At 41.6% G+C, this 18,456-nt stretch overlaps 1 protein-coding gene across 23 annotated transcripts in view; it reads right to left on the minus strand.

Moving 5' to 3' along the window:
- The window catches only part of SORBS2 (sorbin and SH3 domain containing 2), a 423,222-nt gene that overhangs the window by 41,477 nt on the left and 363,289 nt on the right, over positions 1-18,456 (minus strand). For all 23 annotated transcript variants that reach the window (XM_077477325.1, XM_077477322.1, XM_077477324.1 and 20 more), the window contains 3 exons: positions 16,484-16,598; positions 15,110-15,238; positions 11,464-11,652 (listed from right to left, as the gene is read on the minus strand). In XM_077477325.1, coding sequence (XP_077333451.1) covers positions 11,464-11,652; positions 15,110-15,238; positions 16,484-16,598 — 433 coding nt within the window. The remainder of the gene's footprint in view (positions 1-11,463; positions 11,653-15,109; positions 15,239-16,483; positions 16,599-18,456) is intronic.

The raw sequence follows: 18,456 nt of genomic DNA on the forward strand, positions 1-18,456 counted from the left end.
TACAATATTGCGGCGGACACTTTTTCAGAATCAGTGACACTAATACAGTGATCAGTGTTAAAATATGCACTGACACTAGACGGGAAGAGGTTAAACATCTAGGGTAATCAAAGGGTAATCAAATGTGTGCCTAGCCAGGGTTTATGTGTACTTTGTGTGGTGCTTTGACTTGGGGAAGTAATAGATTTTATTTCCTACTTTGCGGGGAAAGAAAATCTATTACTTCCTCACTATCCTGTGTAAATTCATGACAATCGTCGGGTGTCAGCGGTAGTCCATTGGCTGGCACCCAGTGATCGACATCTACTGTTTTCAATCACTAGGTACATGATCTGGCACAGCCGAGCCACCTTGCTGCCGTATATCTAGGTTATAAGGTTGGCAAGCGGTTAAGCTTTGACAAAAAACCTGGAAGTGGATTAGTTTCTATGCAGAGCTGCACCAGATTTTGCACTCTCCAGTTTTACAAAATCCCCCCAAATGGGTCTCATATATGGAAGGGAACAAGGGAAGACTTTTTCAGTGTGCCTTATCATACAACAATCAATCAGACCCTTTCTTTATAAAAAAAAAAAATGAAAAACAATGAATGGCGCCCTGTGAAATCAGTGAACAAACATAATAGAAGCTGCCCCATTAAAAGTGAACAGGTCACCAAATGCTACGGGAAAATTATATTAAAGGATGAGGCGCTAGTGGTGTTCAGTGAAACAAAAATTCAAATACAAATAAATAGCTAGCTAAAAGTCCATAAATGATAAATCCCAACACCAAGTTGTGATGCTCAAAATTGGATTCCTAGTTCTAGCATGAGTGAGGCCCTACCATCTAGTGGCCAGGCATAATAAACTGGCACACATCTAGGTTCCACATTTATTATGCCTGGCCACTAGATTGTGCCAGTTTACATGGTTCCTGTTTATTATATATATTTTTTTATCATATCACTATTCTCTTTATGTGATTTAGCTATGATATTTTATCAATTTGCGATATTTTTAATGTGTCTTTCGAGTTTTTACATGTTGAGATCAGGTTGGATTATGCTGTATGGTGGGAACAGTGTGTGTAAGTCAGCATCCCTTAGAGGAAGATTTTGCGTTACATTTTTGTCTTTTCCTCCATTTTGGAGGAGTCCCACCAACAGCACCCTTCCCATTCACTTCAAGCTAGGAGTGGTGCGACATCACTGCCTGAACACGCTAATGGCGAAACATATGTCAGAGCAGAGGAGCCACCATTCCAGGTTCTGATCCCACATCCTATCTAGGCTTGGCCTTAGGAGAAACATGGATTTCACGTTATCCCTTTAGGACTAGCCAACTTGCACATGCGGATTACACCTGGTGCCCGGATCGGCACTGTAACATGCGAGTGTAATCACCATTTGTTGTTGTAATTTGCCTTTATCTATTAAAAATATTACACTGAGACCTGCCTCTATATCTCTTGTGGAGTCATGTTTCCCATCCTAGTTTCATCTCGAGAGGCCAGTGGAAAGGCCTGTAAAAAGGGATCATAATTCTCTGGAGAGTGGCCACCCATCTCTTGAGCTGTTGTGATGAAGAACTAGGAATACGATTTTGAGCATCACAATTTGGTGTTGGGATTTATTATAGATGGACTTTTAGCTTGCTATTTAATTGTATTTGCATTTTTGATTCACTGAACACCACTAGCGCCTCATCCTTTAATATAATTTTCCTTTTCCCTGCAGACTCTTTCTTTATACTCTGGGGGGGGGATGAAACGGAGATGGCTGGTAAAAGGCATGTTTACATAAGATCATTGCTATTTGTATAATTAGCACAATCAAAGCTTGGTTATGGTCTATTTAAGCTACTGATCATGCAAAGTTTATCCCAATATTGTTCTCTACAGATTTAAAAATACCAGTAAACTTAAATCAGGTTAATGTGGTAATATAAAGTAAATCTAGGCACCCAAAGGTGGAAACGCATATCTGCAGACTTCTTTCAAAACACTGTAGGGGTCCGAAAATTCCAGGATGAGCTGTAGTTTAAATATTTACTATAGAGCTAGAAGTCAGCACTTTGGTCTATAACTAAGTTTTTCACTCATCAAATCAGCAGATCAGTAGGAAGACACAGGTTAGTGAAAGCTCTGACCTCGTAGTTGTCATCAGCATAATATAGTGCCCTGAGTTCTCCTTACAGGGTCCTTAGGAAGAAATCTGCAGGTATGTGCAGCAGTGTCTTGGCACCACTTTCATGTTTTATAATACTGCTATTAAAGACAGATTACATCAGAAAAAAGAATAGGTATTCCTGCTGTAGGTACTTAGGAGTTTGGAACAGCATACTGACTTGTCTTTCAGTTAATTCTTACATGATAATTATAACACTAGTTTTATTATAGACAGACCCTTTTTTATATTACCCATAAAAGGGGTTAAAATAACAGGCAGCTCTGTGTTACACATATTCATATAGTAAAACATATGTAAGTGTACAATTTCATGGCAACTAATAATCAAAATTCTGTTCATTATCAGAACTAGTAACATTGCAAAGCCCAAGGCATGGGCTGTATACTTGTGAATTCAATTGACAAAGTAGCTGATTTTCATAGACAGGCTAGAAAGAGTTAAGAATCCTGTCACTAATGAAAAAAAAAATTGACAGCACATATAAACAGCATAGAAGTATCTCATATACTTACAAGTACGCTTTTTCTTTATAAAAAAAAACAAAAAAAAAACATAATGAATCTGACCCACGCTGGGGCTATTGAGCACTTTAGGAATGGCCTGTTCCCTAGCTATGGGTAAAAGCCTTGTGAACTGCCACACTAAGCCTAAAGGTTTATGGGACACTTGTATGGAACACAGGCCATAACCCAACTCGGAGGCCACTATTTTCTCCTGGTATGTTCAGAGACTCTCCTCATATACATCACATGCGGGAAATGACAGAGGTATGCAATAGCGTGATAACATTTAAAAAATGTTAATTGCAAACACAACGTCACATATATACATCTCACATATCAAATAAATAAAAAACGCCTTTTAAAGTGCGATAGTGCTGAGGGGTGATAGTCACCTGTGGTCCGGTTCTGCAGCCCCGGTTTACACAGTGTTCCCCTGTCCTATGCCAGCTTTATAGCACTTTAAAAAGTGGCGTTCTGCTTGCAATTAAATTTTTTTAAACATTATCACACTATTGCATGTCTCTGTCATTTCCCGCATGTGATGTATATGAGGAGAGTCTCTGAACATACCAAGAGAAAATAGTGACCTCTGACCTGGGTTATGATCGGAAGTAGCAGGTGGCCTGTGTTCCATACAAGTGTCCCATAAACCTGCATATGATAAAGGAAGTAAAAGTTGATCTCTGTAGGCTAATACTATCAATTACAGGCTTATTTTTAAGCCCCTAAGGTGAGGGTATACCCGGTAGGGGTTGTGTGTGCACAACGCACGAAGACACAATTATCACATGATTGATGTTAATATGGACTTTTGCTAGGGGTGTTTAAAGGAAAACAAAAGAAATGGGACAGGGTCTCTTTAAGGCAGGTTTACATTGTTGCACTGTCCATTTGAGCCACCCAAAAATTGTGCATGCTGCTTTGTTGGCAGTGTAGTACACAGAAATGCATGTGCGTTGAGAAGATGTGTTGGGTTGCCAATAAGAATGAATGGCACTACATCTCGCCAATGTGCATAGCACAGAATAACTGTGTAAATGGGGCCTAGGTCAGAACTCCATTTAGCACTAGCTATATCTAAAATGCAATCATAGAAAATGAACACATATTATGGCTGAAACAGTGAACCACACAAGAATAATTTAACATCTTGCGCCCCCCCAGTGGTACCCACACTCTGAGTGTTTTATATTGTGTACTCAGCAATCCTTTAGGGTGTTGTGGTATTGTATGTTTATGTTTTACAACATCCTGTGTTATTTTGTTTATTGGCATTCACATTTTTTTTCCTTTATCCCTGTCACATGAACAGGACAATACAATCATTTATAGGATATCTAACCCCCCCCCCCCCCAAAATAAAAAATATAATATATTGCAGATTACCAATAAACGTGGTGGCTGCATTAGTTTGCTTTTTTATTTTATTTTTACTTGGCAATTTTGCCAGTAACACACTTCTTGTCCTAGGGCAACAATACACACTTTTATCATACATTATATTATATATAAGCCCCTATTCACACCTAATTGTTTTCTTTTATCGTTTTTTTTTCTGCTGGTTTGCTTATGCCTGACTATGCTCAGCATGTGGCATCCCATTTTTCCTAATTCTCTCTGTTCATACTTATATGCTCAGTTGCCCTAAGCTCAAAATTACATGGGGAGCAGCTGTAAATGCATGATACGCACCTTTTTACACCCTAAGAACTCTTGTCCTATGGAACTGCTCTCTTCCCCTTGCCCAGAAAAAGGAAACAGATGTCTAAAGCTTGATACATGTGCAAAAATGCTTGTAAAACGTATCAACATCAAAAAGAATATGCTCTGCTCAGGTGTGAATGCAGGCTAAGGTAAGGTTCCGTTCAAACTACTGCAATTTCAGATGTGGCCTGAGTCACACAAAATTATATGACAATGAAAAATCACATTATTTTCAATGGTGCCAGTTCACACCAATGTGACTCAGCAAGGTGCGATAGCACGACGCACTTTCACGGTGTGATTTTTTGAAAAGGTTCCTGTACTACTTTGGTGCAATTCCAGCATGATTTTGGTCCCATAGAATATGCAAGCCTTTTTCAACCAGGATTACAGGTGTTTAGTTACACAAAGCCAGAGGTTTTCATTGTGCACCATTACAACCTTCTAGTTGCCGGCGTCCTACATACTAATGTCATCATCTGTTGATGGGGGGGAAGTCAAGTATCTGCGCAGAATACTTGTTTGCCCCTCCCCTGTCCCATTTCATCAGCACTGGGGTCACATTAGCTGAGTGATGGAGAAGAGAAACATTGGAATACTAGTCAGTACCAATGTGCAAAGGTGAATTTGATTTTTTTTTTTTTGTAAAAAACTTTGTTTATCGGGTACGGTCACATCTTGACATTTGCAGTAGGAGTGTAATAGTGACACAGATATTTATTGTTTCATTTAGAAAGAAAAAAAAAAAAAAAAAGGAAAAGTAACATATAACAGAAATCGGTACAGTACGAGGGGAGTTTCTCTTATTAAGAGGGTACATGTCCCCTGTGTTGCTATCAGCATGTTGCTTATGGCAGGCTCGGGGTTTCCACCGCCAACCATGTATTGGCCTACAGGGCAGGCTGCCAAACACAGTACCAGGCTCCTGCCCCATAATGGCCTCGGCTAATGAGAGGGTCCGCCCAGCCCGAGCCCCACACCGGGAGATGGGGATAGCCAGTACCTCCAACTGACCTCCTCCAGTATTCTGCACAGGCCCAAGCCCCCATCTGAGCCCATCCAGAACTCCAGTGGGAGGCAGAACACTACCACCACCCGCTTGGTAGCCCACTTTCCGGCAGGGAAACTTGGTAGTTCTTATCGGCCATAACCAGCAAAAAGGGGACACGCTATTCAGGTCCCAATGCAATATGCATTTAGTAGATAAAGAAAAAAAAAGGCAAAAGAGGAGAGTAAGAGAGGGATAGGAGAAAAGAAAGGGAGAGACAAGAGAAAGGGAATGAGTATAGATAGAGGAGAGGGATCAGGATCATACCTATAAGCTTGAGAATCTCCAGCAATCACACCGGGCTCCTACCTGCTGGGCGTCCACAGCCTTCACCATAACAGGGATATACAATGTTCTTGGTCAATGCTCAGGTCTAGGGGGAATGCACTCCTCTACCATTGAGGTCAGTTGCGGCAGCTAAGAGCTGGCTCTGCTAGTTCTAGCAGTTCCATATCTAGGCTCGATGAAACTTGGGTGAAACCCCATAACACTGCCTTATGGCCCTCCCAGATCGTCCCATCGCTAAGATCGTCCATTGTGTTTTCCCAAAAATAATGTGTCAAGGCTTCTGGGGTCTTTGAAACTACTACAGATTTGTCCAACAAGTTTTTGTTTAGTCGCCAGGACAAGGCCCTATGGGTGCCTGAGGGTAAGGCGAAGGTGACAGTGACCGGTGTGTGGTCTGATATAGTAATATTCTTGATGCTGCAGGAGTTCCAACATGGGGTGATCTACATAGAGCAGGTCTATACGTGTATATACATTGTGTACCTTAGAGTAGTAGCTAATGTCTCTGTCTGAAGGGTGAAGTACTCTCCAGCTATTGACTAGTTTAGAAGCCTAGAGGGTTTTTACGGAAATGCTTAAGAAATGCATAGGAGTGGGTGGGCTGTCTGTGAGATGTGTTTAGTGATGGGTCTAGGCTTACGTTAAAGTCACCCCCAAGAATCAGGGAGCCCTCCTTAAAGCGGGAGTAAACCCAGTTTCAAAAAACACTTACATTCCAGGCATGCCGGAAATGCTAACTTTCACATTGGTTGTGCTCTCAACCAAACTTTTAAACCATCCAATGGCTGGTTTCATAACTGATCACATGTGCATCATTATGGCAGTTGAAGAATCATTAGAGGCCAAGATAGCAGCTTCCTTGACTGAAAATTATAGAAGGGTTTACTTCCACTTTAAACTCGGCCAGGCGATGTGTTGATAAAAGCTAGCTGATTTGAATTGGGAGCTTAGACAGTGGCAAAGGTATACTTTGTACCTGCAATAGTCCCTTTCAAAAAGACGTAACAACCCTGAGGGACCACCAGGTTTCCCTGTGGGTTGGAAAGCACAGGTTTTATGGATTGCTATGGCTGTACCCCTGGGTTTACTGACCGGGGACGTACTCAAATACCACTGACTGTACAGGCGAGTGGGTAATTTAGGTATAGACTGGTGTGTAAAATGTGTCTCTTGTAAGAAGACAACCTGTGCCTTCAATTTCTTCAATTCCCACCATAACTTGCTATGTTTACCAGGAGAGCAAAGACCTGGAACATTGTATGAGATTACCTCGATATTTTCCATAGAGATGTGGGAGAACCGACTTGTCCCATAGCAGGTGGGGGGGCCCGGTGCGAGCAGCGATAGACTAGATGGATCCTGTGAAGTAAGGGAAGGAGAGATGGAGAGAAGGAGAGTGTGAAAAGAAAGGAAAATGTATGAACATTATTGAAAACAAACAAGACAGACTGTCATGTAAAACCAAACAGTCGTTTGTGATATCTGTAGGCTGAGCCTGGGGAGCCCCCCACCCACAGGGGGATCTTTAGGCCCAGACCTATCATCCAAACAAGGATCTAAACCCATATAGAGGTGGCCAACAGGGGGAACGCACACACCCCATATAGCGCTATACGTTGTACCGGGTGCCCAGAGGGGGGTATAGGGGAGGGGGTCTAGGAACAGAAGTGGGTCCTACCAGTTCCAGAACTACAGGTGTAGCCTCTAGGGATTAGGGACTCGGAAAAGGGCTGCCTGCGACCCGGGCAGTCACACATCTGTCTGTCATAGCTAGCCAATCCATGACTAAAAACCGGGCCAAGACCCAAGTCAGATGTTTTGCGTCATGGGCCAGGTCTCCTTCCCACGAGGCAAGTTATTGATAAGACCCAACACAACCGGGGAGAAAAGGAAGGGTTAAAAACTGAGCAGGATCATCAGTCTTTCAAAGTGGAAGGACCAGGTGATGCATCGGAAGCTTGGTGTTGGCGACTTCATCTACGGCTGCGGTGGTGTTGTGTAGGCTGAGGAAGCTGGAAAGTCAGGAAGCCTGCTACCTCTGGAGCTCCTCGCCAGTCCGGGAAGTCCACAGGGTCCAGCCCAAGAGATGACATGAAGTGTGGAAGATCATCTTTGGTGCGTAGCGTAACTGGTTGGCCATTTTTAGTCACTTGCAGGTAAAACGAGAAACACCATCGGTAAGGCTGGCCTGCTTCTTGTAGGGCTGCCAGCACTGGCTTCAGGGTTCTGCACTGCCTAAGAGAGCGCATGGGAATATCTTGATAAAAGAAGAGATGAGTACCATCAAAATAAAAAAAAACATCTTTTTATGCATCTTCTGCATAATGCCCAATGGGCCCAATCAATCTCAATGAGAACAGTGTCTGGGAGCTCTAGGATTTCTCTGAATATCCCCACCAGTGAGGGGATGATGTCTTTTGGAGCAGTAGCTTCTGGCAGGCCATAAATGCGAATGTTTGCATGCTTGTTATGGTTCTCAAAATCATCAAGCTTGGATAATAATGTTTCCATTCTCTGATCCTTAGCAACACATCTCATCTGCAAAGCAGACATCATTGGGATAGCTTCATCTAGCCTCTGCTCCAGTGTTTTTACTCTTGTCCCCAGGTGTGTGGTATCCTCCTAAAGCTGGAAAAGGCCTCTTCCACCCATGTAGTAAACTTCTCCAGGTCTTCTCTAGTAGGGAGAGACTAGATATGCCTTTTCATCCATGAAATCTGCTATGTCTGACCCTCGATCTTGTGAGGTCATGGACCCAGGGGAGGCCGAGGGTGTAGAGCCACTCACCGATCCAGGAGAGGGCTGCAGGGACACTATGAGCAGTGCAGGCTTTCCTGGCTTCACCACGTGTTGTTTAGTGGCTTTGCTGGCCGGCGCCATCTTGGATTTCTCCTGTGCCTTGCTGCGGGTCCTGGGGTAAATAGGTTTCTAGCTGCCCGTTGGGTTTTGTGCCCGGGTACTGGTTTGTGTTCCGCCGCCTCTGGGACATGTTGTGAGCTGTTTTAGGGCTGTTTGTTGCTGTAAGAGCTGCGGTGATACCAGAGCTGGGACCAGACATGTCCTCAATCCTTCATGTCCCGGTGTGTTTGATTTTGATCACCTCTAATGTTGAGTGTCCTACATGTGTGAATGTTTCTGTGATGTGTGAAAATATTATTTTTCGCCATTGTGCAGATTTTTAAAGGTTGCCTTGACTGAAAAAATGTTGAAAAACAATGGAATATGCAAACCACGTCCAAGGTGCATTACATAACCAGATCTCAGCAGTGTGCACCTAGCCTAAAGGATCACTATGGCCAATCTAAGCTACTTCCCTAATTAGAATTATAAGCAGCTCACACTTTTCTCAACTATTTTATATAAGCATGAAAAACCTAAAAAGTTTATAACATTGTTTGACATTTTAGTATAGTACACAGGAAGTTACATGGATGCAGGATTTCTATAGAGATCAACAGGTATTTATTTGTACTTGTGTACTTGCAGAAAATGTACATGAAAAAAGAGAAAACCAATGCAGCCACCGTATATATGGACTGGTAAGCTGCAATATATTACATTTTTGTTCTAGGGTTTAGATATATTTAAATTTGTCAAGGTTTTGGGTGTCTAAGAGCTAATGAATAGTATTATATCAGTTCTACCAAAGCCAGGAAACCAAAAAAATATATATTTGTAATGGAATATCTATAATATCACACATTATAAATAAAAATAGCCATGGAATATCTATAGTACCACATTATAAATCAATATAGCCATATAGCCATGGAATCTATGATACCACATGAATAAATATAACCATAAAATGTATAATTTACAATAATATTTAGCTTCCCTGCAGTGATTGCAATGAAATGTTCCTGGGCTCTAGTTCTTGGTGTGTCCCAGCAGTCCAAGTCTTGTATCTCTCTTTATGTTCATAGCCACAGATAAATGAATTGACATGTGGGCTTTAGATCTGTTTGTATAGACAAAACTTATTTTTGTATGCCTGGAACAAAAGCCCTGTTGGTAGGCACTGCAGAGCAGAGTGGAAGAACTTCACTGTAGAGCACAAGACAAATTGTGTAGCAGACTTCATTGTGCAGGTGGAGTTTCTATTACTAGTAACTATTTACCTAGAGGCATGACTGTACACAGTCTAAATTTTTTGAATTCTGATATCCTAGCTAAACTAAATAGCATCAGAGTTGTTTTTTTGATCTTAACAAATGAGTACTACACAAGACACTGTGGGGGAGATTTACTAAGACTAGTGCACACAGACTCTGGTGTAGCTGTGCATGGTAGCCAATCAGCTTCTAATTTTGGTTCGTTCAATTAAGCTTTGGCAATGAAATCTGCAAGCTGACTGGTCTCTATGTAGAGCTGCACCGGATTTAGCATCATGCAGTTTGAGTAAATAACCCCACATATGTTTTTACACGGTGAACTACTGAGTTTACGGCTTACTAAGCAAATGGTAACTGTGTGTGCAGCAAAAAAAAAATTGTCATGTAAAAAGGGACACGCGGTTGATTTAAAAAACAAACACTTTACCCAGAACTTTTGTTAGAGCATATAAAACTTTGCTACTAAAGTAGATACTGATTTTAATGTAAAGTTTACCATAAATGGAAGACCATAAGCAATCAACTTGATCAGATCATTATGCCTATGCAAATTTATAGTTCACAACATATGTCAGCAGCCAATTAGTGGTGCTGGATTTACACAGCTGATTGCTACTGCTTGCTTTGATAGGCTTTTTACGCCATTCAACTAAAACAAATATATTCTCTAGAGATGAGCATTGACCATTCCTTGCTTGTGCTTTTAGCTTGAAGGGTTCTTAAAGCAGAAGTAGAGTTGAAAAAAAAAAAAAATCTCCCTGCAAGTTAAAGTCATAACGTGTTAGTATGCAACGCAAACTAGCACATTATGAAAGACTTACCTTGAAACCAAGCCCTTCAGTGCCATTTTGTCACCGCTGACAAGCGGTAACACGTTGTAGTAGTCACTGTTTACGGCACAGGCCTCTGAAGGTATGGCATGGATATGCCGGCCACGAGCTGCAGGGACACTGAATCGGTGCAGGTTTAGGAGATATTCCATGTACCTATGGGTAAGTTTTACTATAAGTTTACCTTCAGGTAGTAGTGTCCAGGAGGACTTTACTAGCACTTTAAGAAGATCAAGAGCACAAGAAGGGAAAAGGTCAATATACTTACATTTCGAAAAAAATCCAGGGCACTAATGCTCTACATATCATCATACAATGTTATTGTTTATTCCTTTCCTAGGCCTAATGTAATTAATTTAAATCTGTATTTCACACGTAATTTTTTACTCTACAAAGATAGATAAACAGCACCATCTACATTTCAATTCACACTTCTTCCTATGTGTGTAACTGTGCTGACGGTCTCTGCTGACATCTGTCTTATCTACTTTCCCAAACCAAACTATGATTCACAGAAAACATCACTAGAAGATTTTCAAGTTATTGTCATATTATTCTGTGACAAACACCTATAGCAAGCATTTGTACACACATGTAACACCTCTCTGCAGTTGATGCATAAAAAACAGAGAATAAGGGATGTAAAGATGTTGCTTATAACAACCAGTTACAATATGTAATTTTTCTAGTAAATATAAGCAACATTTATTATTCTGGGCAATACAAACCTTCTTTCTGCTTTTAATTAACGTCTTTGTGTTTACGGCCTTACTCATATTTGTTTGAAAAGAAGAAAATGTCTTACCGTGCTTGTGGCCGAGTTGTGTAACCTGTCAGTGGAATACCGATCAGGTGATTCACCAGGGCTTTTAGAGGAACTCTTTTTGATTATCTCAACATAGGAGACAGGGAAAATGCCCTGCCTATTTGTGCCTGGAATTTTACCCTCATACCAGTTCTGGTCCACCTTTTTCAGAATCATCACTTTGTCACCCTGAAAAGTGAGGACAAATTAAATTTCATCTGTAGTGGAAGAAATAGTTTAATATTTTTCTCATGGCCACACAATCAGCAGAAACCAAAAGTATAATGCCTACGGGTTAAACCAAACAGTGAATATCAATGGAGCTTAATGTGAATGTAAAGCTTGACTTTTTTTAAATTAAAGTAACAAACATGTTATACCTCCCTGCTTTGTGCAATGGTTATGTCCACATATTAGGTAATGTCCACATATGGTCACAACCTGCTACACGGCTGCAGTGCACACATTACTGCTTATTACTGCTACAACACTTGCCATTTCTTTCATTCTCTAGTGATTCATTTATCTCATTTAATGTTAAAAGAAATCTAAAATAATATCCAATTTATCCCATGTGTTTCTTCCCTAGCCAGTATCTGGAAGCCTGCATCACCCTCATACCTAAAGACCAGAAAGATCTCACCCAATGCTCCAGTTACCGTCCAATCTCTTATCAATGTTGACCTCAAAATTTATACCAAACTACTAGCAGATAGATTACAATCTGCCATTCCCTCCCTAACTGATTGGGACCAAGTGGGTTTTGTATCTGCATGAGAAACGCAGGATTAAACCATTAAAATCCTGTCTCATATCCTATTGAGAAACTCACAAGTTTCCCTTATGCCTTCTTTCACTGTACACCGAGAAAGCGTTTGATTTCTGAAGACAGCGTTGGAGCAAATAGGCCTACCCTTAATAAATAGCAATCCTGCCCATTCTCAGTGCAAATAAAGATCAGCTGGTTCAGTCTTAACTGATGGCCTATAAAAAGGTGTCTCATTACCAAGGTGTCATACAAGAAACATCTCATGATGGATAAAAGCAAAGAGCTCTCTCAAAACCTTTGCAACCTTATTGCTGCAAAACATACTGATGTCATTGGTTACAGAAGAATGTCTAAACTACTGAATATTCCAGTGAGCATTGCTTGGGCCATAATCCAGAAGTGGAAAGAATTTCATATCACCATAAACCAGCCACAACCATGTGCTCCTTGCAAGATTTTTGACAAGGGGGTTGAAAAGAATTATCAGAAGAGTTGTCCAAGAGCCAAGGACCACTTGTGGAGAACTTCAGAAAGACCTGGAATTAGCATGTACAATTGTTTTAAATAAAACAATAAGTAATGCAACCACCATGGCCTGTATGCACACTCCATCTGAAGACTTCATTGCTGAAGAAAAAGCACATTGAAGCTTGTTTAAAGTTTGCTGCACAACAACATTCGGTACTACTCAAATTCCTCTGGCCAAGATCCTTGACTTTCCTTCACTATGATATTCTGGTAAAACGAAGAATTGATGGAGATGCTGGACTCTTCCACCTCAGATTCTATCACTGCAGCAGTGTTGTGTTGGATTGGTTCCATCGCAGTTCCTCTAAACAGTGGGTTTGTCTTGAAATAGACATTTCTCAGGTACCATTGACACTGCCTTTCTTACTATCCTCGCTTCTTTACATTTGGTATATGGCACTCAAGACCTACACAGTTTCCTCTTATCCTGGCCCCATGACCCTGATCCTGGGAAACCCAGGGTTCCCACCTGGATTGAGCACCAGCCTTGATCAGCAGCACATTTTCTATCAACGATCGAACAGCCATTTGATCCAACTGGGTTTAAACCATTGTGAGACATTGCGCCCTTCACCGAGGCTAGTGGCTGCCTTACTTTCAACTTCCACACTTTTATGATATGCTTGATAAGAACTGTGTTCACAGGGACCTGTCCCCATTTAGGGAGCTATGCCTCACCAACACAGAATATCTTTGTGCTGTATCCACACTATTGCATCTTTTTGTCGCATGCATATTCTGATAACCCATTTTACATCTGAGACTGGAAGCCAGAGCTGGGACATACTCCCTCCCCAGAGGATTGGAACAAAGGCTTTCTTCTTTCTCAATTTCAAACTAATGCTGGCTTCCCAGCAAAATAACTACAAAATCCTGACCTGATGGTATAGTTGTCTGACCTCGCTACACAGGATTATACTGTCTTTACCTGAGCAATGTTGGAGATGTGGTAAGTAAGATGGTCCACATCTTCATGTGTGGTGGTCCTGTCCTAAAATTAAACCACCTTGTTAGGGGAAGGGCATGGCTAGCGACACCAGAAGTAGCCCTGATCTCCATGATGCCTGGCTCCATCACACACATTAAAAAGAGTATGTTCAGATACTTAATTATGATGGGTCATGCTCTGATTTCTAGACATTGGAAGTCCCCGTGACTTCTACTGCCTGAGAATGAGACACTAACTTAAACCATATAATTGGAGGAGCTACTGGCCATAGCCAGTGAAAACTTTACTATGTTCAGGGACCTGTGGTTTCCTTGGATTGAGTTTTCTACAACCTACATAATTGATTATTATAGCCTTTTAGGTTTTCCCTGGACTGACCCCCCAGCCCCTGTCGGACATCTTATCTTTCTGCTCTCCTCTTTTTCCCTATTCTTTCCCTCCTTCCTTCTCTGCTTTTCTCTTACCCCCAATTTTATGTTACAAAAGTGGCAACTATTGCATCATTCTGTCAGATTCCTAGCGCTACTCATTTTCTGAGGAATTCAATGCTCTGTGCAGCGCTCGCTGAGCTTTCCCTGGTTTTGGGCTCAGCTTTCTTCCTTTTCAGTTAGCCCCCAGTAATATGTCCGACCAAGCAGTGGCTTGAACCTGCAGCCAACGGAAATCCATACAGCTCTCTAATACCGCGTACACACGAGCGGACTGTATGGCATACTTAGTTCGTCATACAATCCGACAGACAGTCCGTCACACTTTCGACTGAACGGACTTGACCACACACGGATGCACAAACAGTCCGTCGAAAGCTTGCGCGATGACGTGTATAGCACGTACGACGGGACTAGAAATAGGAAGTCCAAGACACAGCAAAGCACCCTTCCGCCGTGTAAATCCTTTCTGGGCATGCGCCATTCTTAGTCCGTCGAACTAGCATACTGACGAGCGGATTGTCCGCTGAAACCAAAGAACGACGGACAGAATTTCGAAAAATCCGAAATTCTTAGTACTCCGGACTGCACGCTGAAAAAGTCCGCTGAAGCCCACACACGAGCGGATTGTCCGCTGAAATGTGTTTCGACGGACTAAGTATGCCATACAGTCCGCTCGTGTGTACGCGGCATAAGAATCCTTCTTATGCTGTTATTCTTTGCTCATAATAACCATTGCCATTTTATGCACTGTTAAACAGTGCTATATTTCGTTGCTTTGTCATTGTCTGTGTGACACATTTTTCAATAAAAATGTATTCTTTAAAAAAAAAAAAATCAAATTCAACCCATCGGATATGCTGGGTGCCACACGTGGGATCCCCAAAATCTAACTGGTTAGGTAGTATCTGTCCACTATTGGGAGTCACCACTACAGTATTTAAGTTTGTTTGCTTACCACCACAGTATTACCTTTTTGAGTGTTAGCTCCACATTTGTGTCAGCAGTGAAATTATATTTGGCAATCGCTTCTCCAATCTCTCGCACTTGTGCTGGTGGCGGAGGTCTCACTGGTTGTGCTTTCTCGGCTGGACTTATTTTCTTTAATAATAAATAAATAACGAAAAATAAGTTACTAGTGTATTTTAGAAAAATGACTTTCAAAGCTTACATATTCCCCATCAATACAGACAAGGAAAGTGCCATGCCTAGCGTTATCTGTACATGTAGGTGTTTTAAAATGACAATAAATGGATTAGAATTGTAAAATTGAGGTAGACATCCAGGCAGCATAGGTCTCTGCCTTGTTCAGTGATTAAAATTTCTAGAATGCTCTGTGTTGCATGTTGAAGAAAATATATCAGAAAAGGACAAATTTATAGATCATAGAAACCAATCATATACTTCACAGAACTAATTTAACCTTATATTTAAGCTTATATTTTAAACGAGAACCTAATTGCACACTTATATGAGGCATGCTGATTTTAGGTGCTGAAAAGTTGAGCGTTTTAATTGGTAAAGTATTTGTTAACTTAAGAAAAAATAAATAAAATAGAGAACCTGTTCTCTAAGCAGATTAAACAGCACAGTGCTTGTGCTGTGCCCCTCTCTAAACTGTAAAAAACCTGTCTGATCCTGCCACTTCCTGTGTCCACCTCTCTTCACCAAGATAATAAGGGCTGCTAAGCCCTGACCACAGTGGTCAGCGTATGTCCCTTTGTCATCCGCAGCTCTCCTCTGTCCCTCACCCCCTTTCTCCCTGCCTGTCAGCTCCATGTCTGTATCTCTGTCTCCGCTCCCCCGCCGCTACTAGTAGAAATAAAAAAATTATAAATGGTCACTGGCAGCCCCTCTATTATAAGCAGGCATAGCGCAATGTATAAGTCTTAAATGAAAACGAGGCATGTAAATACCTTTTATAAGCGATCTTCAGGTCGGTCACGTGACTCTCGGCCAGTCACCAGGACTACTGCAGGAGGGGCTGAGTGGCCATGTGACCTCCACGGCTGAGATCAGGGGGAGATCTCGGCCCCTACTGCAGTAGCCATGTATCAGAGCTGTACAGCGCCTGCGAGTCACGTGGCCGGCCTGAAGATCGCTCTAAAAAGATATTTACATGCCTCGTTTTAATAAAAGACTTATGCAATGTGTTATGCCTGCCTATTTATAGCTTTTGGTTAACAAACACTTTAAGATAGTTACTAAGTTACTAACACATTTATATGATTTTATTACAGATATTTATATAACAAATTTACACAGTGTTTTACATACTGTACATTCACATCATTCTACATACTTTATTTGACACTATGGCTAAAATACAATGAAAGATCTACTAACCTCAACATAGGAAATTGGAAGTATTCCCACTCGTCCATGATGCTCCCCTTCATACCAATTTTTATCTATTTTCCTGAGAATGTACACAGTGTCTCCTTTCTTAAAAGAGAGCTCCCTGAAAAGCAGAGAATTTTATCACATTGTCTTCACATACAGTATCCTGTAATGATCACAATCTCTGTTTTACTCTGTTTTACTACAACTGATTACTTGGACATTGTATACAGTAAATTATTGTGTTGCGGGTGATAAAACCTGGCTTTGGTGTCATATGTACGGAGTAGTACTTTTCTCTATGTTCACGTTCACATACTGGAATGCAAGAGAAAGAGACCAAGGCAAACAGCTTTAACCGCTTGCCGACCACCTCACGCTGATATATACGTCAACAGAAGGGCTCATACAGGCAGAATCACATACCTGTATGTTGTCCTTTAAGGGGTGGCCAGCGGGTGCGTGCGCGCCCAAGGCAACCTCCATGAGTCTCAGGTCCACGGACTCGATACCAGTGATCGCCTCACGGGTAGGAAGAACGGGAAGATGCTAATGTAAACAAGCATCTCCCCGTTCTGCCTAGTGACAGTGTCACTGATCTCTGCTCCCTGTCATTGGGAGCAGAGATCAGTGACGTGTCACATGTCGCCATGCCCCCCCCAGCCACGCCCCAGGACACACTTAACCCCTACTGTGCCCCCTTGTGGTTAACCCCTTCACTGCCAGTGTGATTTACACAGGAATCAGTGCATTTGTATAGCAGTGATTGGCTGTATAAATTACAATGGTCCAAAAAATGTGTCAAAAATATCCAATGTGTCCGCCATAATGTCGCGGTCATGATAAAAAAAAAAAAAAAAAAAAAAAAAAAATCGGTGATCGCTGCCATTACTAGTAAAAAAAAAAAAATTATTACTAAAATGAATAAAATACCATAAAACTATCCCCTATAACTTTTGCGCAAACCAATCAAACGCTTATTGCGATTTTTTTTTACCAAAAATATGTAGAAGAATACGTATCAGCCTAAACTGAGGAAAAACATTTTTTTAGATATTTTTGGGGGATATTTATTATAGCAAAAAGTAAAATATATTGCTTTTTTTTTCAAAATTGTCACTCTTTTTTGTTTATAGCGCAAAATATAAAAATTGCAGAGGTGATCAAATACCACCAAAAGAAAGCTTTATTTGTGGGATAAAAAGGACGTCAATTTTGTTTGGGAACCACGTCGCACGACCACGCAATTGTCAGTTAAAATGAATCAGTGCCGAATTGCAAAAAGTGCTCTGGTCTTTGTCCAGCCAAATCCTCCGGGCTGAAGTGGTTAAGAAATCTGACTAAACAGCAGAGGAGAAGCTTCAAAGCATGTAGGGAATTCAGGAAGTTGTGGAAAGAGATAAACAAGCAGAACTCACAACTTGAAAACATATTGGATTGTCAAAAAAACTATTGCTTGTAGTGCTGTTACAATGGTGATGTTATAAAATGAAAGAGTGTGCTGTGACCATAGATTTTCTTTAACCACTTAACAACCGCCCATTGCCGATTAACGGCTTCAGGGCGGTTGTTTAACTCTGAGAGGCCGTTAATTAACGGCCTCCCAGAATTCTGCTCTCGCGCGCATCTGCAGTGCCCACATCGCTGCTCACCGAAAATTAACCCCTCAATTCCCTGCAAATACTCTGCATTACTCTGCAATGCCCTGCAACACTGCAATGCCCTGCAACACTCTGCAATGCCCTGCAACACTCTGCAATGCCCTGCAACACTCTGCAATGCCCTGCAACACTCTGCAATGCCCTGCAACACTCTGCAATGCCCTGCAACACTCTGCAATGCCCTGCAACACTCTGCAATGCCCTGCAACACTCTGCAATGCCCTGCAACACTCTGCAATGCCCTGCAACACTCCGCAATGCCCTGCAACACTCCGCAATGCCCTGCAACACTCCGCAATGCCCTGCAACACTCCGCAA

This window comes from Lithobates pipiens, unplaced genomic scaffold (genome assembly GCF_037356315.1).
Source record: "Lithobates pipiens isolate NorthernLeopardFrog02 unplaced genomic scaffold, aLitPip1_a1.2 Scaffold_13, whole genome shotgun sequence".
In the NCBI taxonomy this organism is placed as follows: Eukaryota; Metazoa; Chordata; class Amphibia; order Anura; family Ranidae; genus Lithobates; species Lithobates pipiens.